The sequence below is a fragment of the Nothoprocta perdicaria genome, unplaced genomic scaffold (genome assembly GCF_003342845.1).
Source record: "Nothoprocta perdicaria isolate Ctin4 unplaced genomic scaffold, notPer1 scaffold_40, whole genome shotgun sequence".
NCBI lineage: Eukaryota > Metazoa > Chordata > Aves > Tinamiformes > Tinamidae > Nothoprocta > Nothoprocta perdicaria.
In genome coordinates this window covers 4,418,002-4,445,920 of record NW_020455644.1, presented here as the reverse complement: position 1 = coordinate 4,445,920, position 27,919 = coordinate 4,418,002, and the positions used below count along the sequence as shown (strand labels likewise).

The 27,919-nt window shown below is 38.5% G+C and overlaps 1 protein-coding gene across 2 annotated transcripts; it reads left to right on the top strand.

The window, feature by feature from the left end:
* CAPN7 (calpain 7) lies at window positions 1-27,918 on the top strand. Of its 2 annotated transcripts, XM_026045506.1 has the most exons (21): window positions 1-102; window positions 3,775-3,883; window positions 5,113-5,270; window positions 7,392-7,459; window positions 8,406-8,606; window positions 9,228-9,314; window positions 9,619-9,745; window positions 10,335-10,420; window positions 11,200-11,293; window positions 12,932-13,078; window positions 14,490-14,596; window positions 15,653-15,773; window positions 16,022-16,166; window positions 16,722-16,821; window positions 17,110-17,245; window positions 17,812-17,887; window positions 20,208-20,353; window positions 21,083-21,145; window positions 22,674-22,804; window positions 24,087-24,179; window positions 24,261-27,918. In XM_026045506.1, the coding sequence occupies exons 1-21, from the start codon at window positions 1-3 to the stop codon at window positions 24,403-24,405; spliced, it is 2,442 nt and encodes an 813-aa protein (XP_025901291.1). In that variant the 3' UTR covers window positions 24,406-27,918. The 2 variants fall into 2 exon arrangements, with proteins under 2 accessions (XP_025901291.1, XP_025901292.1); XM_026045507.1 differs by lacking the exons at window positions 1-102; window positions 3,775-3,883 and having other exon boundaries at window positions 5,266-5,311.
* The last annotated feature ends 1 nt before the right edge of the window (window position 27,919 follows it).

The window sequence follows — 27,919 nt, the reverse complement described above, 5'->3', positions numbered from 1 at the left end:
ATGGATCCGAGTGCGCTGGAGCTGGACGCAGTGAAGTTCGCGCAGCTGGCGGTGCAGCGCGACCACGGCGGGCGCTACCAGGAAGCGGTTTTCTACTACAAGGTATGGCGGCGGCAGGACGGGGAGGAGGAGGAAGGGAGGGAGGGAGGAGGGTGGCCCGGCCGCCACTGCGAGGCCCTCGCCCACCCAAACGTGATTCCGTCGGTCGCGCCGCTCTCCTGTCCTCGGCCTCCCCCGGCTCTGCGCGCCGGACTCTCCGCGGCGGCCGTTGGGACCGTTGGGGCGGGGGGAGGGGAGGCCGCGGCACGTTGCGCCATGGGCTTTCCGTGTGTTTTATTTTGCGGGCAGCTCAAGCGCTGCCTACGTGTTGCTGTTTGATAACGTGCTTTAGGCAGTGTTGGGAAGTGGGTGCGGAGGCGACTTCCGCGTCCCGGGAGGCGGATCTTTGCCGTGTCTTGGCACGCTCGGTGCTGTTCTGTGTAACGGCAGCTGAAAGCGCCTCTGATCCCTTTGCCCTGTGCTGTCCTTGGTGCCCAGCCCCAGGCGGGCCCGGAGGCCTCCTGTGTTGGGTGTCGGGGAGGTGAGGGCCGAGCGGTTTGGAGCACTGCGATGGGCTGGTTGACGCTGCTGAGGGCTCAGCTGGGAACAGCCCTGCTGTAGAGCCAAGCACAGAATGAGTAGCCGAGGCAGACAAGTACACAGCACAGGAACCGGTCCGAATAAACTCGCTTGGGACCGTGTGCTATGTGCAACTCGTGCTCTAACCACGCACAAGTATCCGTCACACAGAAACTGCTGTCGGTCTCTTGGAGCTTTTCAGTTTGCTCTTCCAGCACGACTTCAGGCCTTCATGAGCTGAAACGTGGTGAAGTGGCTCAGTATTTCCAGAGTTACTAATGGTATTTGATAGCTTCAGTGCAACCCTTATGCAGCATTCTGCAAGTTTGATTTTGGTTTGGTTTGTTGGTTTATGCTTTGCAAAGTTACATTAAAGTTACCTGTCTCTTGACCTGTAAGAAGGGATTTTTTTTTTTTTTTTGAAGTGTGCAGTAATTTTTAGAGATATTTCTTTTTCTGCTGAAGTAATTTTCTGCCATTAACTTACCATTAAACAGTGGACTTGTGCATGAGGCACAAGGGAAACTGTGACAGAATGGGAAGGGCAGTGTCTTTTATAACTCAGCTTTTGATGTAGGGAGACATACCATGAGATTAAACACTGTGTGTACACGTATGTATGAGGTGTAATTACAAGTAAACACTGATAAGCACGGGTTGCCTAAGTGTAAACACGTGATCTGATCGCTGTGCACAGTGCAACCGCTTATTACGGATTTTTTTTTTTTTTAGCATATCTAGAAAATTACCCAATAGAAGAGAATAGTTTTTATTGTGCCAACAGTTATTTCCGTACAATTTTTGTGCAAGGAAAATCTTTTTCACATGCTGTATGTGCATGATATTCTTGCTAAGGGCAAAAAATGCATCTCTAATAGTGTTGGTGTGCCTCAAGTTACATGAGTCTAATCTAGCAACTCCACTGTGATTTAGAGAAGTTGGGTTGCAGAGCAGGGTGGGCACTGTGTTGTGCAAAGAAGCACTCATCTCTGCAGGGAGCATTTCTGGTATCCAAACAGGGGGCTCTTGGCAATCCAAGGGCAAGTATCACCTCTTGCGCCAGCTGACGCATAAAGGCATTGGTATTCAATTGATTTTGACAGGGGAGAGCAAATTCAGCATATATCAATCAAGTGTATTTTGTATGTTTTGAGCAAGAATGCATGTATCGTTTGAATTCTTTGCACCTAATTTATACTAGATGGGTTTGGCTTTCCAAGTGTTGCTTGAAGAGTCATTGGCACTTTGAGACTGAACAAAAGTAGTTGCGAATAGGACCTAGGATTGTGGAGGTGTCTTATGTGTGTTCGAACAATGTGAGTAAACTCAGTCCAGTCACTAACTGCTCCGAACACTCCGATGTGCTCTCGTGCTACAGTTAGTACAGACATGAGGGAGCTTGGCTACTGAGCTTGTTCCCACCAGAACTTGACATAAGAAGGTCATGTCTTGTCTGAATGGAGTTTCTAAGGCCAACAAGCACTGTTTATTTTCCACTATAGTGTATTTTTGACAGACTGTAGAGGAGGGTTGTGTATGAACCAGCTTCAGTTAACAGCATGACCCTGTTGTTGAGGGTACTGTATGCAAAAGCCATAAAAAGATGGTAGTACCTGTTGACCTCAGAAAAACTGCTCAAGAACATTACCAAGCTTGACTGTCAACCAGCAGTTAGATTAGTGTAATTGTGGTACATTCATTATTGCTGCAAAGAGCAGTGATTTTGAGGAGTTTGGAAATACCAGCTGAATTGCACTTCAGTCTTCTCTCAGCAGTTAGTCGACTGCTTTAATTCTTTAGAAGCTTAATGCACAAATGACCTTTTCCCCCTATATCTCCTCCTAAAAATGGTATGAAGCAGTTGTGCTTGAAATCACAGAAGAAACATCAATTATGCATTGCTTTTTCGTAGCCTTAGTCTGAAAATCCACCTTGGTTCTTTGTATTATATGTAAACAGCTTACCATTATGATACAATACATATTTCATCTGTACTTGCAGTATGCTGCAGACAAATACATCATTCTTTGAGCAGATTCCTGCAAGTGCTTTGTTTTTTCCAAGGACAGCTGTATGCTCGGCCTTAATGGTATTTAACTGCTGCATATAAATGAAACAGTATTTCTCTACCTTTGTGTTGCTGTGGACACATTTTATATCATGTAGTATAGTGCTAGATGTTGACAGGGAGTGTGTAATGCCTAATTCCGAGGCTCTCTGGCCTTGGCTCTGGCCTTGCTCTCTGCTGAGAAGCCTTTCTGATCACCAGCTCCGAGGAGCAGCTCCCTCGCATTATTGCTCGACTTCCTACGTGCTTGGCCTGCACCATTGCTGCCTCTGTTCTGCTGCTGTTGGCAAGGCAGGCGCTGCCATGAAAGTGGGGCACTTTGATGCAAAGAATGAGGACAAAATGAGATGTTTTATCATCATTTGAGGGGTTGAGAGAACTCGGCTTTCTGTGATTCTGAAACTGAGTCAGCCCTGAGCTGTTTGTTTGCCTGCCTAACCACATGTATTTTTCATGAATTCAGGGAATGGTTATAGAGCTTAGAAAATTGAAATCATATTTCCTTAATAAATTTATACAGTACAGAAGAAGCTTTAATGCAGCTAACATACTATACTTCCACACTGGAGACTTATGCTGCCTCCTGGAAGTAAGGTTCTGACAATATCTGGTGTTTAGTATGCATGCAAACCTTTAAAAATCAAGTTTGAGAAGCTGCAAACTTCTTAAATTTTGTACAACGTGAAGATTTGATAGCTTTATGCTGGCTGTTCAAATGAAAAGTGATTTCTAAATGAAGACTTCATGCATTTTAGTCTGAAAAAACTTTATATTGATTCACGTATTAGCAGATTAAATGCAGGAAATATGGCTTTTTTGCTCAATCTAAAGAGATCTATTTCAGTTTTATAGGTTGTCCTGCGTGCTCAAAATTTAACAGAGAAGAATCAGTCTCATTTATGACTTGAAACTCGTTCTTTTCCAACAGGTTTTCCTAAAAAACATTGAGCAAATGGTTTGCTTTCATACAGTCCGTTATGCCTATAGACCCTCAAGTTTATGTAAAGTTGCTGTTTTCAAGTAGCAAATTTTATATGAAGTTGCTTTCAATCAGCAAATATTAACTATGTTTCAACTTCTCCCTCCAGGAAGCTGCACAAGCCTTAATTTATGCTGGGATGGCAGGGTCAAACTTGGAAAATATTCAAGAAAAGATAAATGAGTACTTGGAAAGAGTTCAAGCCCTCCATTCAGCAGGTGGGTAAGGAGCTTTCTAATCAACCTTGGCTTTAATTAATTGAGTAGAAAGCTTTTTTGGTGCTGTGAAATGTATAATTGTGATGTTTGTTCTGTTTTTCTTAAATATCGTCCTCTGTGAAAGACCATGGTATTGAGAAATGAAACGCTGAAACATAGTGACTTCCTAAGGACTTTATTGCAGATCTGATTTTCTTTTAAACATTATTAGGAGCCACATCAATGCAGCAAACATAGGAACAACAAAAAAAGACCAGGAACAAATCAATAGTTGCATCTAAGACTCAGCTGCACAATGGATTTGAATTTGAAGCAGATGATTCTGGCTTTTATATGGAATTACTAACTTTGAGAGGGAGAAATTGTTTGCTGTCACTAGGCTTTCTTTGTTTTGTCCTGCTTCAACATTTGTACTTAGAGCAAAGTCACCAATTCTTGTAAATTCTCATAATTCTCCTTTAGAATCACAGGATCACTGAGCCTGGGAGGGATCTCAGGAGGGCTCTAGAGAAACCTCTTGCTCAAGTCAGGCTCAGCACTGAATTCAGACCAGGTTGCTCAGGCTTGTGTTCTGAAAAGCTTTGAAGGCAGAAATTCCCCATCCTCTGTGGATCCCACTGTCCGTTTTTCTTTGTTATAAAATCCATGAGTTTTTCTTTGTTGGATTGGTTTTTTTTTTCTTTTTTTTCCCCCTCTTTCTTTATAGTGTTCTCAGTGTCATCACATCTGCCCTTGTTGAATTTTAGGAGGTTCCTGGCAACCCATTAGTTTAATTTACCTAGATCTCTTTGAATAGCAATTGTATCCTGAAGTATGTTTACTGTATCTAGGTTTGCTGTGATCTGCAAACTTGTGGAGGTTTTGTTCTCTCTTCTTCAGATTGTTAATAAAAATATTAAAAGAGATAGATGCCTAAATAACTCAGGTATTGCAGCAAGTGATGTGTTTTCAAAAATGTTGCTGTATTTTACATAATAACTTTTTCCTTAATGTTTATGAAAGCTATTTTATTTACTTTGTTATTTCTATGTGAAATATCCTGAAAGTATATCTCTGTTCTGTGTAGGGATTTTGTTTTCTTGGTTTTACTAATTTGTCCTTGCAAAGATGTCTTTAGCAAAAGTTTCCAGCCCCAAAATAGATACTACCAATCTAATCAGAAGCGTTAGTGTGTGTCAGTACCTTATTATGGATGTTTTTACAAAGCAGATAATTTCATTTTCATCTAGTTCAGTCACAGAACACAGACCCTTTGAAGTCAAAGCAACAGTTGGACTTGGAGCGGGCTCACTTCCTAGTTACACAGGCTTTTGATGAAGATGACAAAGGCAACGCAGAAGAGGCCATAGAGTTGTACACAGAAGCGGTGGAACTCTGTTTGAAAACAGTATGTTAAGCTACAAGTTAACTTGGTGGAATTATGTGATGGTAAGAAATTCTTCCACTTACAAAAGTAACTGACCCTTAAAGGCTGGCCTAAAAATAGAGTACCTGTATTTTTAAAAACTATTTTTGGTTTTTTTTCCATTTTTTTTAATGTTTATTCCAATCTTGATGAGGTGCTGTTACTCACTTCCATGAAGTTACAGGGAGTTGGGATTTATTTCCTCTGAACCCCATTATACTAAAACCTAAAAATAGCCTTGGATTTTTTTTTTTTACTTTAGCATCTCACTGGCTCCCAGACAAAATAGAATTTTAAAATTTTAAATTAAAAAAACATTAAAACAGAACTGAAGAACATGACTTGAAAATGTGTCAGCTATGTTACTTTCTTAATGTGATAAAGGAAATTACTTAAGGAAAATTTTTTTGAGTAATACTTTCCAAAAATATAATCATCCACTGATGCCAAAACCAGTAAAAATGGTACTTGGTTATTCACTGCTCAACATTAAAGCCACCATGAATGAGGTCAGTTCATGCTGAGATAAAGACTACAGATAAATTGGCTGTTATGTGAGTGCTATAGCATTATAATTACAGGTACTACCTTTTTTTTCCTGGTAAGACCAGTTCCCGTAACTAACTCGTTATAGGAAGAGTTCACCATCATGATGTAACTCCACCAAGTCTTTTTTTTCTTCTTCTCTTCCCTTTTGAGAATGTAAATATATGTGGGTATTGGGAGGGGAACAATCCTGTTGCTACAAACTAGGGTAAAAACCCTCTTGTAGTCAGAGTTTCTGGTTCTCTGTTGGCTCAAAATCTGCTGATACAGAGTAACCAGATTAAGAGCTCATGAAATTAGTGTAGTTCTATTTGATTAGTGAGATCAGACCTTCTTTCATCTACTACATAAAACCTATTTAGGTGTTGTACTTATTTTCCTCTGCTATGTTCCTCCTGTTGCATCCGTACATGCAAATATTACTTACGCATATACTGGCTAATCTGAAATTAGGTCAAATAACATGTACTCTTAACTGGCCTTTCACTGGGTGCAGTTTCTGCTAAAGTTTCTCTTAATCTTGACTATCATATTATTTTGATAAAATCATTGTAGGCTTTATCCCTCATGTGCATCAAAATCTACCGTCTTCTTCCCAGGATGAAATAAGATTGAAGGAATTCTCCTATCCTGAAGCATTGCTTATGTCCTGCTTTCTGATCAGTTTATTCAGGTGGAGAGATTTGTCTCTTCCTCCTACTTGTAGTACTTCTTCCTACTCCTACTCAAGTACTTGGAGAGCAGCCCTTCCTTTTCTTCTGTAGCTATCTCCTGGACAAGTCTGCTGGGCCATTATATCTGCTGCTTACCTTTGTGCAGTTTTCCAAGTCTTTCCTAGCCAAGACCAGCTCAGCATCTATTTTTTCTCCAGATCACAAAAAAATTTGCTTAGAAATTCTTATAGAGGGTGTTTCTAGTTTTGTTTCACAGAGTGTAAGTCACTTGCCTATCACTTTTCACAGTTGACCTAACTGATTGGAGAGAGTGTGTGATGGGTACAAAATTAAAACCTGAAACCTGCCTATGGGTGTCCCAGGACAAGCTAAATCCCATGTTGTGCCTCTTGCAAACTGCTTATGCTTCACTTATAAGAAAAAACAGAAGTGTAAATTGGTTGTATGACTAACCTGTCATGGCTGACTGCCGAACTGAAAATAGAAGTTAGCAAGAATGAGACTTTTAATTTTGGGAGAAGTTCTTTTTTAATTATTAATTAAGAAAATCATGAAGTTCATATTATTTTGTGGTAAATTTCCATTATTATTTTTGACTCATTTGACATAGGAGGTGGAATTGGAATGGAACTAAGTTCAGTACTGTTTTAACAAAATGTGAGTGAATGCTCAGTAGAACTGCAAAATTATATTCATTTACTAAATATACCTTTTTATGCCAACAATAAAAAAATTATCTAGTAACTTCAAGGGAGAACTGGAAACAATAAATAGTTATTGTTTGGTGCTGTAATTTACAAGTGTGGAATCTGGCAGGTTGATTTCTCTTTTATTAATTTGTGTGTTTCCAACATATAGCTCTTTCTTTTGTTTTGCTTTGAAGGCTACTGAAACTTCAGAAACTGGCCTTCAGTCAAAACTAAAACAGCTGGCTCGGCAAGCACTGGATAGGTGAGTACAGCCAACGTTAGCATGAGTATTTATGATCAAGATTAAATGCACGCTACAAATCGAAGTATCTAATCCAGTCTGTCTGTTTTCTGCTGCCAAGAGGCAGGATTCTGTCTATAATCAGCTCGTATAATGTGTTTCTGGTAGCTAACTGCTAGCTGCTCTGCAGCTGGAAAAGTCACTGTTGGGTCAGTCTTCTGGGACCATGACGTGTGCCAAATTAGGGAGGGACTATGTGTGTTTCAGTACCAATGCACCACTTTAGTGTTCAGAGATACAGATTGTTATTGTCTGTTATAATTTTTGGTTTCTGTAAAGATGTGGATTCAGGCCAGCACTAAGTCAGGGTGTCAGCATCTCCTGTTTTTAATGAGGGCATCTTGGAGACTGGATAACGTGTAGGTTAAAGGTGGCTCTGTAAGTGTCAGGTGAGTGGTGTTGCTAAAACCAGTTACGCAAATGCAAGCTGGGTACAACTCTTTAAATGGGCTGTGTAACGGAGGTTAGGATACTAGCCTCTGTGCTGCTTCAGTACAAGCTGCTTTTGAGTGCATTTCAGTCTGTGTTCAAAACCAGTGAATCGATTTGTATATACCTGACTAGCTGTCATCTTACTGCAGCAACAGTAAGGTGGGTTATCACTCTCTGCCTGGCTCATAGCAAAGTGGGGGAGGCACAGGTTCTGCCAAAAGTAGCTTATAAGTAAAACAGTATCAATAAAAATACAGGATTTTCTAACACTAAAATAAAGAGGTACTGACATTTGGACTTTCTGAACATTTATCTTCCGTCATGCTTTTTATGAACTGATTTTCTTTGGATAAGTGGTACTGGACAAAGTGGGCATGAGTTAATCCACTTTAGCATATGCAGGAGCGTGAACTAGCGAATAAGTGAACAATAACCATATGTTTAATGTTGTAAACAGAATGTGTTTTTGTTTTAGAGCTGAGGCACTGAAGGAATCTATGTCAAAGTCATCGCAGAAGGAGAAGTCAACTGTAGTTAAACCAAATCAGCCAGTCAGAACATTTTTTCCATTGGGACCTGATTTTTCTTTAAATGATAAACCACAAACAATCAGAGCAGTGCAAGCTACTGAATCTCAGGGTCAGAGATACACTGCAGAGGAGATTGAAGTACTCAGGTAAGATGAGGACAATTTTTCTCAAGTATTGCCATGTGTGCAAGTCTAACACAAAAGTATGTATTTCACTGGAAATGAGGAAACTTAATATTTTGCAGGATTGTGCCTTCTGTTGGAATGATTTTGCTGTGCACTTATTAGAGATGGGATAAGTCACAAATAATAAAACTTTTAGCCTAAATTGTGAACTTGGAAGTCTTTATCAAATATCTTGAATATACTGTCTGACAAATGCTTCCACCTTCCTCCTCCTCCTACAAGCAGAACAAATAAAATCATAATGGGTTCAGGTGCATGAAGTTGCAGAGCAGTAAAAATTCTTTTAATCAAAATTTTCCCTTCTTTCTCTTACAGTGTTGGTGTATCATGTATTCCTAGTTTTGTTGCAGGGAGAGGGGGTGATTTTTTTTGTTTGTGTTTTGTTTTGTTTTTAAAGCTGTGCCAGAGAACTTCAGCTTGTTTTGTATCTTTAGTCAAAGAAATCTTTTGAAAATGTTTCACATACCTTTTCCACCTGACTCTGGCTATAATTGAAACCTTAAATACATTCACATTTAAGTTTTATTCTCAGCTTTTAAAGAGTGCAAGTTTGTAACAGTATTTTTCTCTTGCTCCTTGCAGGAAGACTTCAAAAATCAATGGTATCGAATATGTCCCTTTCATGAGTGTTGATCTGAGGGAACGTTTTGCCTTCCCTTTGCCATTTTCGTAAGTGCTGTTCAGTTACTAAGCTTGCACTTCTATTTATTTTCCATATCCTACATGGTTAAGTTTTCTCTTTTAGGGCTTCAAATAGTTTAAGTAGGAGTTTTATCATAGTTCAAGTTGGGGATATTTAAATAATGCCACTTTTTCCAGCATTGTTCTTTATTTGCACAGCTGTAAAACAACTACGAAACTATGAAACTATTTTACATGTTTTCTGCAATCTTACCAGCTATAGAAGATGTACCATGAGACGTTTTCTCAACTGTTGATTCATTTATTGCTATTTCTCCTTTCTTGAATCTAGTGATAAATGTGGCAAGTTACCATTATCCCCCAAACAGAAAGCAATGTTTTCCAAGTGGGTGCGACCAGATGATATAACCAATAACCCTACGATGATTTATACTGTATCAAGTTTCAGCATAAAGCAGGTAAGTTGTTCCTAAAGAGAAGTGTGTGATGTTTGCTGCAGAAAGCCTTCTAAAGGTGAAAATAAACACTCATTAAATAAATAATAAATGATAATAAATAATAATAAGAAATAATAATATAATAATAAATAAAAATATAAACTTAATAAAAATATAATAATGAATAAATGAATTATAATAATAAATAAAAGCAATAGATATTATTGCTCTAGATTCCACATGTCTGATATTCATGACAAAACATGTCAATGGTATATATGAAAATCAGAATACAGTGGGCTTCTGTGTATAGCAAAAATAGCTAGCAAAAATTCTAGCAAAAATACAGTGGGGTTAAGTATATATGGATAATGGGTTGAGATATCACTGCTTGTCTCCGGTGATCTTTAGTACATCTTCTAATTTTACCTTGCCCTGTTGAGCAAGTATGATCTTCTTGCCTCTTTAGTAGTAACTTTGCATCTCTTGGGTCAAATTCCTTCCCTTTAGAGGGAACTACTTAAATGACAACTTCTCTTTCCACATGACACGCTTATTTTTCAATATCTAAGTATTAGTGAATGTCCTTCCTATTTTCTTTTATTCACAGACTATAGTGTCAGATTGTTCCTTTGTGGCATCACTAGCTATCAGTGCAGCATATGAAAGAAGATACAACAAAAAGTTGATTACCAGGTAAATGTCTCTCTTTTCTAAGATTTTGTCAGTCTTAATACTGCCAGATTTTTGGAGTATGGTTTATGAGGGCAATGTTTAAATTGATGTCTATTAAATTTGCTCATGATGACACACAATATTTCTAATTAAGTCAAAGTAAAATATTTGGGTTAGTATTCTCAGCTTTCATTAACTTCAGCTGAGGTGCCATAGCTAAATCATTGGGCAGGTCAATAAAAATACCCTTTCTACTTTTCCTGGCTGATTCATGTGGCTTTAACACATGAAAGAGAAGGTAAGTTTATGTAGATGTGTAATGCAGTATTGCAGTACAAATACATACAAAGTCAAGGTATAGTTTTAGGGAGAATAAATAGTTTAGAGTTTTTGTTTGTTGGTTAGGGTTTTTTTTCTTTTTTTAATAGAAATTTTACTTAGAGAACTTTACAGACCTGCTTTCCTACTTTGTTGTGCCAACTGCTGCGCAGCAGAGGGTCCATCTTGTATCTTGTTGTACAATTAACATTAACAACACTATTGCAGATATAATTCTGCTTAACTAGAGCCCTGTGATAAGTTTATCATGGGTTTGACAGACTGTCTGTGAGGAGTCCATTGCAAGACCTGAGTGCTGGTGTTGTTTTTGAAAATTCCTTTTACCCACGCCATTTGGAGGTGCATGTGGGTCTTGTGAGGTTTATAGTTCTGGATTTTAGGGGGGGGGTGCCTTTACGGCCAAGCCATTTATGTCATAACTTTCTTTACTTTTTTTTTTTCTTTTTCCCTTCCCTCAACAGTATAATTTATCCTCAGAATAAGAAAGGTGAACCAGAGTATAATCCCTGTGGGAAATACATGGTGAAACTTCATATCAATGGTGTTCCTAGAAAGGTAAATGGTCTTGAGGAAACTAAGACTGTTTAAGCCATGTATTTTAGTGGCTCACTCTGCTTCACTGGGAATCTACGCTTATCGCCAACAAGAACAACAACAACAAAACATGATTCAAAGTTTTTGTTAAAGAGATGCTTAACTGTTACACTTGGGTAACAATTCTGATTTCATTCTATATACTAGACTGAGTATTATTTCTGCGTGCATTCACTGGAATAACTTTACTCACTTATATTAAACTCATTTCCTTACAATGCTTAAGGGAATTCTGAAACTAACCTAAGAGAAAATAAAAGGGATATGTGGGGGGGAAATAACTCTTCACCACTGTATAAATTTATGGTGTGTCTTCATTTGGAGCACAAATAATCTCCTTTCTGCCCCATTTCAGAAAGGAAATAATAGAACTAAGGAAATAATAGAACTAGAAAAAGCTCAGAGAGGGATATCTGGGAAGAGCATAGGTGTGGAATGACCACAGAGGAATGGCTAAATTGACCAAAGATCTTCTAGTATGGAGAGATACTTGAAAGGATGTGATAGAACTTTAGAAACTCAAGAACAGCTTTACCTTCTCTCAGTACAATAAATAAGGACATAAATAATGTATATCTTGTGTAACTGTACTTGTTGCAGATGCATAAGGATTGAGTTTTCAAAAACTGGCTGGTTGTATTCATGGGGAAAACAGCATCAAATGCTAAGATATAATTTCTTGCTCAGGAAGTCTTGAGATGAAAAATTCTGCAATCTGAAAGTGTTTCAAGGAATTATCATTTATATATTTATATAATACTTTTTTCTAAAATACTTATTTCTGGTTGCTGTCCAAGATGGGTCATTAGGCTGAACAGCCATTTTGTTGTTGTGTGAATAGATTTATCCATCCTTCCATATGTAGTACTTGAACAGAAAATGTGTTTTCTTGGTAGTGTGTGTTACTGACAGACAAATGCCAGTGTGAGACCGAAACACCTGTTTTGGGGAATGATTTCAGACCGTTGCAAATAACGTAGTAACAGTCTGTTATGATGTTGAGCAGATTCTGCCTAATTTAAAGGAGAAATGTTAATTCTTTCACAATCGCTTCTTTGATTTTTTTCTCCCTTCCAGAGAGAAGAAATATAAATCTGGAACTAGAGACTATGAAAGTGATGTGACAAATAGTTTGTTTCCCTTTAGATAATAACTGTTTATTTTTCTGCCGGCTACAGAGCGTAGTCTGTGCTCTGTTTCCCAATTAGGTGAGGGATGTTGTTAGGCTTTTCTCTACCTTTTTTTTTTTTTTTTTTTTTTTTTTTAAAGTTACACTGAACTTCTCTGTGGCTGCCTCTTTCAATAGATGCTAAAGCAGTTTACGAGAGATTGTCGTTATCCCCTTTTGCATAAGGGAAATTGAGGCAGGTGATCACAGCTCACTCAGCAACCAGTGAAAGAGCTGGCAGTAGAATTTACCATGTCCAGTTCTGCAGGATTGAGAGAGGTATTCACATCTGAGGAAAAATGGTCAGGTCTGGTTATGTCTCAGATATTGCATGTTAATGACATTTTGGTTTTATTATCTCTTCAAAGATATCTATTTTTCAAAAACATTATTACCTTTATGATGGTTTTCATATATTTTGTCTTGCACAGGTTATCATAGATGACCAGTTACCTGTTGATCATAATGGAGAACTTCTCTGCTCTTATTCTAACAATAAAAATGAATTATGGGTATCCTTAATAGAAAAGGCTTACATGAAGGTAATGGGAGGATATGACTTTCCTGGATCAAATTCTGTAAGTACTAGATTATTTCTAGCAAAGGCAAAAAAAAAAAATCATTTTGGATTAAAAAAAAAAAAAAAAAAAAAAAAAAATTTCATCCTGGTGAAATTAATTGCTTATGCAGATTAATATTGACTCGTGCGGGTGGGGGTTGTTGTGTTTGTACCAATGTGTCTGCACTTAACTGTGCTTCGTCAGATAAATTCCATCAAAATAGAGTAATCAGCAATTCTTGCTCATCAGGAGGGAGTCAACTAAGAAAGGAACAGAGTAATTAGTCTTTTCAGGTATACAGTAGGAACAGGTATGTTTGTCTGTGAAAGTTACTATTTACCAAGTTCTTTCACTCATTTATAAAAACAGGAAAAATTTTCACATAATACAACCACTAAAGAAAAAGTCATAGTGGTACAGCAAGGCTGACATGCAAGATACTATTTTTAAAAGCCTAGTTTACTGAAGTGAGTAGCCTCTATAATTTTTATTCACTGCTTCAAATGAAAAATCAGAAATACTTCCTAAACTTTTAAAAACTGCTTTTTTTTCTGATGGAGTTCCCATTCTAGATGGGACAGTGAATTATCAAGATACCATTCATTTCATATTCACTGAAGGTATTGTAGATAATCACCTTCTGAAATAAGATTATCAAGGCAACTATGGCCTTGCCTAAGAGGTGACTGTAGCATTTTTCATGTAAGCATATTCCTGTGCTGGGCTGCTTGCTTTCAGGGAAGAGAGAATCTGGTGAGGTGACAGTAGCTTGTTGTGTTCTCTCTGTCCTCTGACTTGCTATCCAGAAAACAGTTTGACTTGTGTCACTTAACTCTGACCACCACCCCACCCGACCCCTCTGCTTTCTTTTAGAAGCAAAAAAATGACTTCCTGGCTGTATTGTACATGTAGCTCCCCAAGTTCCCACCTACTGGTAACAGTCACTGACACTTCAAGCATTTTATAGTCTCTGCTTTTGCTTTGAGGAGTGCAGAAAAAAAGGGGGAAGGAAGTAACTTTTCATGAAGACGAAATGGGGAGATTAAAGCCTTTTTGAAAAGCATGTCAGTGTTAGCTTTATCAAAAAGAAAAAAGAACACATATCCTGAGCCTTAGAAGTAAAACTTAATTATTTTAAAAATGCATATATTATAGCAAGATTCCAAATAGTGCTTCTGCGAATATACTTTAAAAGGCCATGAATCAAAGAAATAAATGGAACACATCATAGAACTGAGCATGTTTAATCATTTTTCTTATTTTTTTATGCATGCACAGCTTTGAAATTTCAGTACATTAGTTTACTTCTTCAGCTCTCTTTCAAGCATATGTTTGAATGCTTTGAAGGTACTTTTATTTCTCTTTTACAGGAATCATATGGTTATGGATGAGTTATCTATTATGATTTCATTCCATGCTTGCGTTTCAGAATATCGACCTCCATGCACTGACTGGTTGGATACCTGAAAGGATTGCCATGCACTCTGACAATCAAGCTTTCAATAAAGACAGTACTTTCAGAATGTTGTATCAGAGGTAGAAGTTTGTTCTTTCTGAAATAATCAAAATGCTTACTGTGCAGTAGCTGAATTACTGATACAAAAGCAGTACAGTCACCACAGATCCCTTGCTAGTGTTGTGGAACTGCCACAAATTCCAGTTCAGAGTACTTTGCTTTGCTTGTCTTTTTGAAAGAAAAAAAAAAAAAAGAGGTATTACGAACTTTGGTAGAATCAAAGATCAAAAGTTTGAGGATTTTTGAGACACCACTTTGAAAAAGAAAAAAATAGCCCATTTCTTCAGTTACCAGTTAATGAGGAAAACAGAATGTGAAGTCAGAAGAGCAGGTTGGAATTAGTGTGCAAGTTGAATAATGTTAAAAAGTAGGAGGATGGGTGGGCAGAGCACTTCTCAGAACTTGATCACTGTTCTGCTGTCATTATGCAAAGGTATGGTATTTCTGATCACATCCCAAGCTCTTGGTAACTGTGTCCTATTAATAAGTCTTCTGAAGTACAGGACAGATAGACTCAAAACTGCAGTACTGATTTTCATATCTACCCTAACAATCCTACTTCTGGTAACAGGTATAACTGTAACTTAAGCATTTGAGCTAGAAAGTGCTTTGCTCCTTTCAGAAGTATATCTGATTTGTGCTACTGCTTTCTCGTCTCGAGGGCATCGAAGAGGGTATTCTGTTGAATAATGTGTTGAATAACATGTTGTTGATGAAACCACAAATATGATCAGCTAAAGATCTGTAAAGCCTGTCTTTAATAAGTGGCACAGATTAAACTTCAGGTTTGACAAACACTGTTTTCATTGTATAATGAAAAAAAATGCTTTTTTATATAATGAAAATAGTCTTTTACCATTTAAAGCCTACACTTGAAATGATTCTACTTTCTCAGACTCTCTTGGGAGTTATTTTTGCTTAAAAAAAAAAAAAAAAAAAAAAAAAAAAAGCCAGTCTTTATGAAACAAGATTTCAGTAATGGGCAGTATAAAAATACCCCATTAGAATGCCTGGTTAGTTTACAAGTACTAAAATTCTAATTAAGCTTTTGTTTGTTTTGGCCTCTCTCTGACTAGATTTCACAAAGGAGATGTCCTTATTACAACCGCGACAGGGGTGATGTCAGAAGAGGAAGGAGAAAAATGGGGTTTAGTTCCAACCCACGCATATGCAGTCTTGGATATAAGAGAATATAAGGTATCAAGTAAAACAGAAGATGTTTCCTAATGCCTATTAGAAATCTGCGTGCTATGGGTATCTGCTGTGTGGAGGTTATTTTGTTTGTTTTCTCCTCTCTTATCTCTAAGAACTCATTTGGTTTCTGCATCTGGGATTTACTGGGAAATTCCAGAAAGTTTAATAATAATTTATTTTCTTAAGCTGTTTATCCATATGACCCGTTCCTATAAATACAAAGTTATTTTGATTATTTATTTCTTTTTTAGGGCCTTCGATTCCTGCAATTGAAAAACCCTTGGAGCCACTTACGTTGGAAGGGCCGATACAGTGAAAATGACGCAAGAAATTGGACCCCAGATCTACAAAAATACTTAAACTTTGATCCCAGAACAGCTCAGAAAATAGACAATGGTAACAGTCTTAAAAAGCAGTGTGTATTCTGATAATACACATTTCTTGTCCCTGTTTGATAGACCTTCAGCTGAATAGCAGACTGAAGTGGCTTGTTGAATTGAGAAAACCTATTTGACTATGTCTAATTTTTTTCAGAAACCTAGGAGAGGGCAAGGCAGCTCAGAATCAGATAATGATGTGTTTCTGGATGAATAGATTGAAATAGATTCTCCCTTGCCTTCTGCCCAGTACTTGAGAAGGCAAAATGCCCCGACTGCTTCAGAAAATCCCTGGCCTTTGAACCATACTGAACGATACTAACTAACTAATACAAACTCAAAGATACCAACCAGTTGGTTTCTCTTGGTTTAACTTGTTTCTTTTAGGGATTAATCCTAAATTGAGAAGTGGGGTCAATGCAGATTTTGCTGCTAAATTTTACAGAGGCATAGATTCACATAAGCTTTTACAGTTTACAGGCAAACTGTAAAGAGTTATGTGCAAAGAGGTTTGTGAAAAATAAGTAAAATTAAGGTATCTGGTAAGCAAACAATAATGGTAGTTTCTTTGTAGGAATTTTCTGGATTTGTTGGGAAGACCTGTGCCAGTATTACGATGTTATTTATTTGAGCTGGAATCCAAGTCTTTTCAAAGAATCTACTTGTATCCACAGGTTAGTCCGATAAAAAAGCTGTTGTGTTGAGACGTCACTGAATATTTTGGTCATAGAGCTTTTTCTCTTCCTGTTAAATTTGGCATGTGCAATCATGGGAATAACTGTAAAATTGTAAGATAATGCTTCTTATACCGCTGTATTTTGTAGCGGTGTTATAGACTCCAGTAGAAATTTAGTTGACAGTAGCTTTGTTACAAAAATATAGTTGTACATATTTTTGGAGTTAGATTTCAAAACGTAAATGAATGTCTTGCTCACCTAATAAAGAATCTGTATTACTTCCAGTACTTGGGATGCAAAGCAAGGTCCAGTGAAGGATGCCTACAGCCTGGCTAATAATCCTCAGTACAAGCTAGAGGTCCAGTGTCCACAGGGTGGTGCTGCAGTCTGGGTTCTGCTCAGCAGGCATATCACAGATAAGGTGCCCTGTTCTTTCTCTTAGTTCTTTTTTCTGTATTTTAGCTTCTCTAATATCCTCTGTAAATGTTTCTGTATACCTCTTATATTATTTAAAATGATAGTACTGCTATCTTCCTGTATTTTCTTTATATTCATCAGATACACACATGTGAATACAAGATTGTGAAATAGATACAGAATAATAATTTGTTGAAGGCACTATATCCCAGTTATAGTGCATAGACATGTAGAGTGTAGCTCTTGCAACCTCTACCTGTTTATTAATTTTAAAAATAAGTAAAAAAAAAAAAAAAAAAAAAGACAGCCTTTTATTGTACTGAAATAATTCTCCATCCAAAAACCTGAACTCTTTTCAGTGAAATGAGTTGCAGTCTAGTTATTTCAGACGTTTCTCTAAAAGAATTAGGCTAGGTATCTCAATAAGTAAAAGGGGTGCATCATACCACCTGACGGTCAAAGCAGAGGGGATAGCACATGTACTTCATTCTGGTCATACATTAGTTATATTCCACAGATGTGTTTAAACCCTTGTCAATTCTCTGTTTATTTATTATTTATTTAATATAGGATGACTTTGCACACAACCGGGAATTCATTACAATGGTTGTATACAAGACTGACGGCAAAAAAGTCTACTATCCAGGTTAGTGCTTCTTAATTGCCAGGAAGATGATGCTTAGAAGTGAAGGAAGACTTAAGAGGAAGGAGAAACACATGTTTTGCTTTAAAACTGGAGTGCTCAGCCTTATAGGAGAGGGTCAGTCTTCTGAAATGCTCATTTGGTCCTCCTTGACCACCTTATACAATCTCCACAGCCCAACTGATCATAGCAGAGATAAAAGTAGTTAACTCTGCTAAGAGATCTGCCTGGTCCTGCTGATACTTATTTTGGCACAGTGTTTTCTTCCTTGTTCTGTTTCTTTTGTAGTGGCAATAGTTGATATTTAGAAGTGAGATTGTGCCTCTGGTTATCACGTAACAATTGTCCACAATTCAGGTTACAACTACTAGAACAATTATTCCACCTCTGTGGAAGTCTTTAGAGGTTTCCAGCTTCTGCTGAATGGAAACAATCGATGTTAACTGTTACATGAACTTGACTTAGCAAACCACCTAAGCAAGCTCATGAAAGAAATACATATTTTAAAAATGTTGCAAGTGTTCAGCTTCAGGCATGGAGTGGTTAAGACTAATGTTGAGATGCCCAGTTTTTAATAAACTACTGGTGGTGGTCATTGCTAGTCACATTCTGCTTGCCTTGAGATGAAGTTTTAGAGTTTGGGTTGAGCTGAAAAAGAAAAAAGGTTGCATGTGTTTTATCTCAAAACAGATAGCAGCTCTGAGGCACAGGTTGCTTTTATCTTTAAGTTAAGAGAGAGATGCAAAGCCCAACTTGCATGAACAGTTTGGGCTGCAACTTAAACCTAGAACTAATAATATCTGAATTCCTTTTTAGATCCAAGTAGAGATCTGAGTGGCAAATACTGCTTGGATTCATTCAGTGAAGTTGCGTTCTCGGAAGGCAGCATTTGGCCTATATCTTTTGGCAATAGGGAGCCTCTTTAGTACTGTGCTTGAATTTCTAAGATTCAGTTAGAGCTTCAGCAGTTAGAGCTTAGAGTACCTTTTAAAGCTGTTTTGAAAGAAGAGTGGAATTTTGGGATGTTTCTGTGGGAAGGGCTAGTTTGGGCTGAGTTGTTCATTGTCGTCTTGTTCGGTGAATTCTGCAAAAATTCCTTTAGAGCCCAAACTGTCTTTCTGCAGAAAACATCTGAGACCTGAACAAATCATCATCTGTTTTTGCAAAATCCTATTAAACAACCACTTCTTGCTGCCCAAGACATCCTTCTGATGTTACTAGTGCTTATTTTTACGTGTTTGTTTTTAGTGCAAACATTCTTAAGTGAGCAAACCAAACAAAAATTATACAGTGAACTGTTTTATTTGTGCTTGAAACTCTTTCAGTAAGACTGTTAACAAGAACTGGATGACTCATGTTTTGCCTTGCTACCCAAACTCTTTCATAAACTTTTAATCTCACTAACTCAGAGTTGTTTAAAACCTTTACCCATGGAAAGAGATTTGTCAAGCTACAGTATTATTTTCACCATCTGTTCAAAATGAGATCAGAACAAAGCTGCTTAATCCTTTGGCACTGAGACAAGGCTTTCCCATTCTTAAACTTCTTATTGTTTTATATTAATCCTTCCCTTCTTGTGGAGAAGAGGCCTCATCCTGACTCTGCCAAAGTAATTGGCTAGAATTCTTCCTGATTCACTGAAATAAAAAAATCTGCAAAGAACCAATTAGAGGCCAAATAACAAATTACTTGGTTATCATTGTGAAAGCAAAATATTTAGCATGTTTATAGTAAATAGTGCAGTTGCACTGATACAGGGATGCAGCTACGTATGAGACATGATCACAGGCATTTTGACTGTCTCTGCATCCCTGTGTTTAGGGAGTGTGGATGATGATTAAGTAAATTAGCATGCTTGAAAGAAAAAGCTTTAGCACTTTGTATTCTGGAACTGTCCTGCTAGTGGAGGAGGGATGTCTGTAACAGACTCCTTGTCAGGAGAATTTTAAAGAGTGCTCAAAGATTCCTTATACTTTTACTTAACGTTTTATTTAATGAATCACAGGTCTCCTTAGGGTAGAGACATTGGTGGGAGAGTCTTGCAAGATATGGGATTTGAGGTGTATTTTCTAGTCCAGATTTTTATCCTTTGTGTGATGTGTCTTTCCTGAAAATGGTAGTTGCTTAAGAACTGGTTTTGATACTTTTTATGAGCAAATCTTTAATGTTCTATTCTTTCTGAAACACTCACTTGTTCTAGTCTAAACTTAGTACCAACAGTCCAATTTTTCCTGACAAAATTCATGAATATAAAATGACTTAGCAATTTAGTGAGGCAGGGGACTTTTTGATGAGAAAAAGTGTTCCTCCTTTTCTTTTCCAGCTGATCCTCCTCCCTATATTGATGGCATTCGGATCAACAGCCCCCATTATCTGACCAAGATAAAGCTGACCTCTCCAGGGATCCATACATTTACCTTGGTGGTGTCCCAGTACGAGAAGCAGAACACTATCCATTACACCATCAGGGTATGTACTGGTGATTTTATAATGGATTTAAACAATGCTGCTAAAGAAGAAGTCATGTTTCCTTGTAAATGTGGACTTTACATTGATAATCTCATTTTGGGGAGAAAGGAAATGAGTGATGCAGCAGCAATGTTGAAGGGCTTAATAGTGTTCTCAAGTATATAGTGTTCTCAAGTGTCCATTCTTTTAGTAATGAATTTTTTATCTTTCTTACTTTGCAATGCAGGTGTGATATAAAATTGTAAGCAGCAGCTTATTACTTGAAAAATACTTTTATTTCCTGTAATAAGAAATTGGTATCTGCATCCAGGAAGAGCATTGGCTGTCTATGTATACAATATTAGCTTATTTTCAATCTGTTAAGATTGAAAGTTTTCTGATTTCTCTAAGTTATTATCTTTTATACTCAACTCTAAGTGTGATTTTTTTTTTCCCCTTGGCTGTTTTGATCAGCCACCACTTCTTTCTCCTTCCACCAGTGCCATATCCTTCCCAAAGCTGCCGTCTGGTAAAGGGTAGGCAAGAAGGGAAGGTGGTTGGAGCCCAAGTATTAGTCTCATTTCCTTTGTGGTGGCGTTTTGGGCATGTAGTGAGCAAGTTTCTAAAAACTCGATGCTTATGCAAGGCTGTTTGCTGATTTGTTTTAAGGGGGAAGAGGTTTAACTTTTTCATTTTTTTCACATGAAAAGGGCAAGATGAATGTGACCAGTTTCTTCTTTTACAATACAGGTGTATTCCTTGTGCAAGTTTACCTTTTCCAAGATTCCTACGCCTTACACCGTTTCCAAGCGGGTAAAGAAACATTTTTATTTATGCCTCTCTGGATAATAATTCTGTTTTGGCTTTTTCAGAGTTGAGATGTACAAGGTTATTAAATATATTCTGATGCCTAAAAATATCAGGTTAGATCATCTCCCAGCAAATGAAGCTGAACAAAGCTAATGAATGGCCAATTTGTGCATAATTAGCATAAGGCCAAGCCTGTGCTCAAGTTGTACATAACTTACCCAACAGTTAACTGCATTGCAAGCATGATTTATACTGAGGTAAAAGTTAGGGGCTGGCTGACGCTGTTGAAGATGCTGCCTTAACTTTTATTAACATACAAATCCTCTTTGGTATCTAAGTTCCATGTTCACTGCAAAGGAAATGCCATCTTCAGTGCAAAAGCTTTTGGTAAAACTAGCTATGCAGATACATTATAAAGCCTTCAATGCAGGTATATTATAAAGCCTTTGGAGAATAGACTAACCTTTAGAATACCAACCAGTACTGTCATATGCAACTGCTCTGCAAAGATCAGCTTGTGCAACTGCAATTGCAAGTGCTGCTTGTTTTCTCTTGAGAAAAACGAGTGATTTTCTTGGGAGAATTCTTGGCATTATGGGACAAAATCAGCATTGGGAAACTATAGGCACCAGTACCAAGACTGTGACAAACATTGACAGTACCATAATACATTACTGTCCTTACATTTTATGTAAGACATCTCAAAGGACTGTTGTCACTGGACAAATCACTCATTCTGTCAAATATTATCATGGCAACATTTCCATGCCCTTTGAGAGTACAGCAGCGGGGGCAAGGGCCAGAAACTTGACTAGAATCTAGTCAGAGGCCTGGGCTATTGCTATTTCATCTGTGAGCTGAGCAGCGACACCTTCAACTGAAGTATAGATACAGCCTGGAGCCCGAAGAGTAGTGCTGCTTGCTTCCAAGCTTGTCATCTTGGAGGATTTTGAACACTGAGAGGAAAAACTAATTCCCTGAAAAAAATTTCTGCTCACTGCTGGCTTGATTTGGGAGCGGGGCAGGGGAGAGTAACACAAGGAATGTATCTCAGCTAGACTCTTGTGTGAACGACTGGCACGTCGTACAAGACTAACCTTTCATTTTAATGACTAGCAGAAAGAGCTTGTGAACAGATGGCCTGTTTTTCTAAGTCTGAGCAGCATTCTTTGCCTTACATTGATTTGTCCTGTTGGAACCTGTCCTTATGGATATGTTTTAAGAACCAGCATTGCAGGCACAACAATGTGCCTACAGGTGACTGGACATTTTTCATGGTTAGAGACATATAGATATTTCTGCATCTATATTTATCACTTAAGAAAAAAAAAATCTAAGGCCTTCAGCTAGGTAGGTGTAAGACTAGTACGTTTTCCGAATAGTTAAATATTCTGACCTCACACTTAATGAGGATGGATCACTAAAATCAGTGACATGGAAAGTGAGAAAAGTCTAATCTTGTTTTGTCTGTACACATAAGTAGTATAAATCTTCATAAGTGTGTAAAATGCTTTCTGTCCTTTCCTTTTAGGTTAACGGCCAGTGGAAAGGTCACACTGCTGGAGGATGTGGCAATTTCAGAGACAGCTACAAAAACAATCCCATTTATCAGTTTCAGGTGGACAAGAGTGGGCCATTGCTAATTGAACTACGGGGACCAAGGTTTGTAGAAAATAAGAGTGCATCAATGCAGGGCATTATGTGCTAAGGATAAACTTCCTAGCGTCCTCCCAGAAGGTAGTAGGAAGATCCTTGAAAATCCTGTGCCCTTTATTCTGCCCCTAGTAGACCAGAAGGAAGGGATTAGACGTCGGTGCCCTACAGAGTATCTTTTATTTTGAAAGTTTCTTCCTTGACTCTCAAGGAATATTCATATTAAAGGATACAGAGCTGTTATTGTTATGGCACATACCTGTATACCCCACATTATACCCTAGCCATAAAAAGGACTCAAGAGGATTGAGTTTTCAAGGGGAGACTTGGAAAGCAGAATGTAAAATAGATATAACTTAAGCTTAAGGCTTATAGTTCTCACACTCCCATTCATGCAATCTTACACAAACACACACACACAAAAATTTCAGTGTGTTAAAAGATACTCACTAAAGGCCACAAGAAAGTGTTTCCTCACAACTAGTTGTCTCACTACTGAGATTGCTTCTATAGATCCTGTACAGGTCAAAATTTCTACCTCAGAATAACCGTGCAGAACATATGATCAGTAACATCTCCTGCTATGTTGGGAGGGAATTGTTTTGTTGTTGTGTGGGGGGATTTTGGGTTGGTATTTGCAAAGCTGTGTTACAGAGCCCTGAAGTGGCAGCGCTTCTATCTAGCCATCCTCTCCCCTCCTTGATGGAGGTCATTTCCTCTTGAAATGAGGATGAGGATGAGTAAAGGCACTTCCATAAAGGCAGGACTCTGCTGCTGCATGATTTCTTTTGAATATGTTTATTTCCTGGGTTTTGAGCTCATATTTGTTTAAATATAGGGGCGTATTTGTTTACAGACAGGGGCAAAGGTGCCTGACTGCTGCATGTATTAAGAGACAGTAGATAAATTTTTATTGAGTTTTATAGTGCACCATGAGAAATGCTGCTGAGGTTGCCAACACCGATAGCAATCAGATCACACCCCAAGCAATCACATCACACCAAGACTTAAGTAGGTCACCACGAGCTTAACCACCTGAGGTTTGTTTAGGTGCAGAGGAAGAAAACCAGCAGGGATTTCCCACGTTGTGCAGCTATGCATCTGAAATATGTTGCATTCCTCCAAAGTCTCTTTTCATACTGTAATAAGTTTGCCTAGCAATTCTGTCACAAATGTGTTAGAACTGTCAGATGTGTTCCAGTTCTACTTGAGAGCTTTTAGTAAATCTCTCTCTTCATGATAATCCTGATCATCTAAAACCTCGAGTAACAGCCTGTCACTTCCCTTGTAGGCAATACAGTGTGGGCTTTGAACTTGTCACAGTCTCAACAGTAGGAGACCCTGGTACCTCCGGCTTTCAGAAGAAGAATAGTGGTGACTACAGGTAATAGCTCACTTACTGCTTCTGACCTCTGAGATTTCATTATTTTGGATCTTAATTAACCAATAGTTTCTTTGATCCTAGGTGTGGATTTTGCTACTTGGAAGTGGAGAACATATTTGCTGGCATTTACAACATCATCCCCACCACCTTCCTGCCTCAACAAGAGGGTCCGTTTTTCTTAGACTTTAACAGTGCCACTCCTCTTAAGGTATCACAGCTTCAGTGAGGAGAGAGGTTTGTGCGTTGCCACTTAAGGAGGTAGTTAAGATTTATGCTGCAGCCTGAGAACAGATGACTCCACGTGTATAAAAGAAAATCGCACTCTTAAGTTTTAGCCAACAACATGGAGCCACCAACCTGTCAAATAATTGCAGTAGGCAGTTACCCCTGGCTTTTGCTGCTCCAGAATTAGAGTGAGCACTGTTCAACAGGTGTGTGGACATGCTAAAATGCTTGTACTCAAAAGAACAAGCAAGACTTCCTTTATTCAGATTTTCGACACTTCAAATCAGGACCTGATACATTAAGAGAAAAAGTCAAAATGGAATTTTCTTCTCAACTACAGAGTATGTGGGTTTAAGATTTTTTTTTCTTACAAGTTTACTGTTAAGAAAAAAAAATTCTTGTGAACTGCACTTACTCAATTCAGGACCAAAACATTGTAGAAGCTGCTCTCCTGAAGGTGTTCAGAGCTGAGCACAATCAAACCTCCCTGCTGACTTTACCATTGCTTGTCCATAACATGTATGTAGGAGTAAAGCCGGAAAAGGCTATGGGAGGACTTGGAGTGTCCCACCATAAGCTCTTTCTAAAAGAAAAATGATGGCTTCATACACATTATGGCTACTTTCAGAGCTTTCAGAGAATGGTCTGAGCACGAGGCACTCCATGGCTGTCTTGTCCTGCTAGAATGAAGAACTCTGTTGATAGAGATGAGCACTAGAACTGGGGAGAGTTGACCAGCAGTACAGCACGGGCAGGAGAACATGTGTGAAAGGCACCACGTGTGGTGGCTCTCACCAAAGGCGCACTCATAAGATTCTCTATCTGTCTGCTGAAGTTGTCCCATTTGTTGATGCTAAGAGTTAGTGAAGTAGCTACCATCAGGGCCCTAGAGAAGATTTTTATACCCGTCCATTTTGTAAGTGTCCAACAGGCATAGGAAGGGCCACCTAGAACTTAAGCTGCACCTGCAAGTAGAGTGCTTGCTCATCCAATGACACGTGACCATCTATTTAAAGCTGCACCCTTTTCTATTACATTACTCTTTCATTACTTTCTTCAGTATTTTTTTGGTTTTAGCAATCATGTGGCAGACATGTAACTTCACAGGATCTGACATTTTGGGGGAGACGGTATCTTAAAACATTCCCAAGATGTTCTTAGTCATTTGGGTTTGTTTAGCAGTTCCTCAAGGGAAAAAAATGTAGTTTAAATTTATTTTGGAGTGTAAGTGCTATTTAGAAATTAAGGACTAGGGAATTGTGTGCTAAAATTACTCCTAGAGGAGTCTGCTACTGCTTGGTCTCAAAAGTCCAAGTTTCCTTCTGTTTCACCTCCTTCGCTAGGCAGCTGCTTGGCAAGTGCCTAGCTTGAAAGGAGAGTAGAAACACAGGCTGTTCCGGACTGCAGGTCTCCCAAATAGCAGCTGGGTCAGGGAGTTCAGGACAGGTTTGTCCCACTGTGACTCACCTTCTTACCAGGTGAGTTTCTGGTGAGGGTTGTAACGAAGCAGTGCAGGAGCAGCATGGGCACAGGCCTGGGGGAGGCTAAGTTGCCTCAAGGACTGTTCTCTGTTACAAAATCAAAATTCCATTTGCTTCCCAACACTTTTCCTGTAAGTGGGTGTTGAGCTTTTTAGCTCAGCCTGAACCAGAGTTCACTCCTTACATGCATTTTATCAACTGCAAAGTGGAAGTTAGAGGTAGATACAACAGGCAGCTTAGATGAATTTTGACAATACAAGACAGATGCCACCAACTGCCACCTTTCAATACAAAGTACTTGGACTTTTTATGTTGTTTGAGATCACGTTAGTAAGACTTGTCTAGAGTAAAAGCTGCTGTTCTGTAGGTACCTTCTGCCCTGCAGTAAGGTAGGGGGGTTATTTGGGGGGTTTTGGTTTGTTAGTTGGGTTGTTTTTTAATTTAAGCACAACAAACAGCCAAAGCTTATGCTGCTACTTTAACTATAGGATGAAACAATCATGAAGTTTAGTTTCCCTTCCAGATCACAACTGTACTTGCACACGTGTTGATAAGTAAGGAATGGATGTGTTTTCCTAATGCCACAGAAAGGCTCTTTGCCCAAGGGCACAGTAACAGCTCTCGCACAGGACATCAGTGACCTGGGCCCATCCCAGCCACTCAAACCTTTACTTTCAGGATCAATGATGTCCTTTATAAAGCAACGCTTCCTCAAATATTGCAGCCTATCTAAGGTGGTAGAGAATCATTGCTGCACATTTCCTGCCATATATAGGAAAGAGAACTCACAGGCACAAAGAAATAGGAAATATTAATATAAATCCTATATTTTTTGTTATGATGATGTAATTTTGGAATGAAATTTTCTTGCTTTTTTTTTTTTTTAAATAATTGGATTAGCACTTATGCTGTACTGGTTTCTGTCAGTAACTGTACTGCTATTGTTCTTCTACATACCCAGAAAAATTATTGGAGAGTGAACTGATCCCTGAATTGCAGTGCCCTCAACCACGGCTGTAAGTCGAGCTTCTCTTTGCCCTGTGCCACATAGTGGTGTTGATCCCCAAGACAGGAGAATGTGACCTGCTGCATTAAGCCCTGAGAATTACAACAGAGACAGGACTTTTACAGCAGCAATAGCTGCACAGTCCCAGAGTCAGCTCGTTACAGGCACATAACCATTACTTACACTATGGTTACACTTATAGTTACTTAGGGGTTATACTTACAGTTAACAACCGCGTAACGCTTCAGCCTTAAGACTTCTCTGCCTCTAGCCAGGCAATTCAGTTTCTAAACATTAAAATACAAAATACCAGCGAGCATCCTGCACCCTTCAGTTGTTGTCTGCCACACAGGGTACAGTTCCCACCACGACCTAACTGCACAAGGCTGGGGATAAATGACTGAATGAAAGGCAGGTGCTACAGGAGCTTTAAGAGGATTACAGCTTCCTTGCTAGTCACTGAGGGAAGACTACTACCAAGAAAAAATTATATTTTTTTTCTTTGCATTTCCCTGCATGAATCGTGCTGAGGGATAACTGCATCTATCCTCTTGAGCTATTTTGACATTAGCCTTATTTATGCACTGCAATCTTCTTCTGCATTTCTAAACCCTACCTTCAAGTTGCACCCAGGATACTGTATGCTGCTGTGTTATGGCTCAGGGTAAAATTTCCCCTGCAATTTTGTTTTGTTTCTCTAGGAAGGCATGGGGTTAATCCATAGTTGATACAATCTACCAGTTCTCAAGGATTTGCTGAGAGTTAGTAGATGGAAGAATGTTATCATGGTAGCTTCCCTCCCATCTGCCCCATCAATCATCTGCAGCTTCAGTCCTCCTTCTTTCATGCAAGTCTCACGTACCTATTTTGTACAGGGGTTTTTGCACCTGATAATGCCCCAAACTAGGTGTTTCAACAGACAGTTATTTCAAATTAAGTTTGTGCACAGACAGTAGTGCTCATTGTTCAGTCAAAAAAGGACATTTTAAAGGTGTAATAATACCAAAGAGTAGTAGAATTCCTGAGTT

Excerpts from the sequence above, each read along its gene's own strand:
- CAPN7 (XM_026045506.1), top strand. The coding sequence starts at position 1 with ATGGATCCGAGTGCGCTGGAGCTGGACGCAGTGAAGTTCGCGCAGCTG. Across the intron at positions 9,746-10,334 it reads CAAGTTTCAGCATAAAGCAG|ACTATAGTGTCAGATTGTTC; the intron begins GTAAGTTGTTCC and ends TTTTATTCACAG. Across the intron at positions 14,597-15,652 it reads TTCAGAATGTTGTATCAGAG|ATTTCACAAAGGAGATGTCC; the intron begins GTAGAAGTTTGT and ends CTCTCTGACTAG.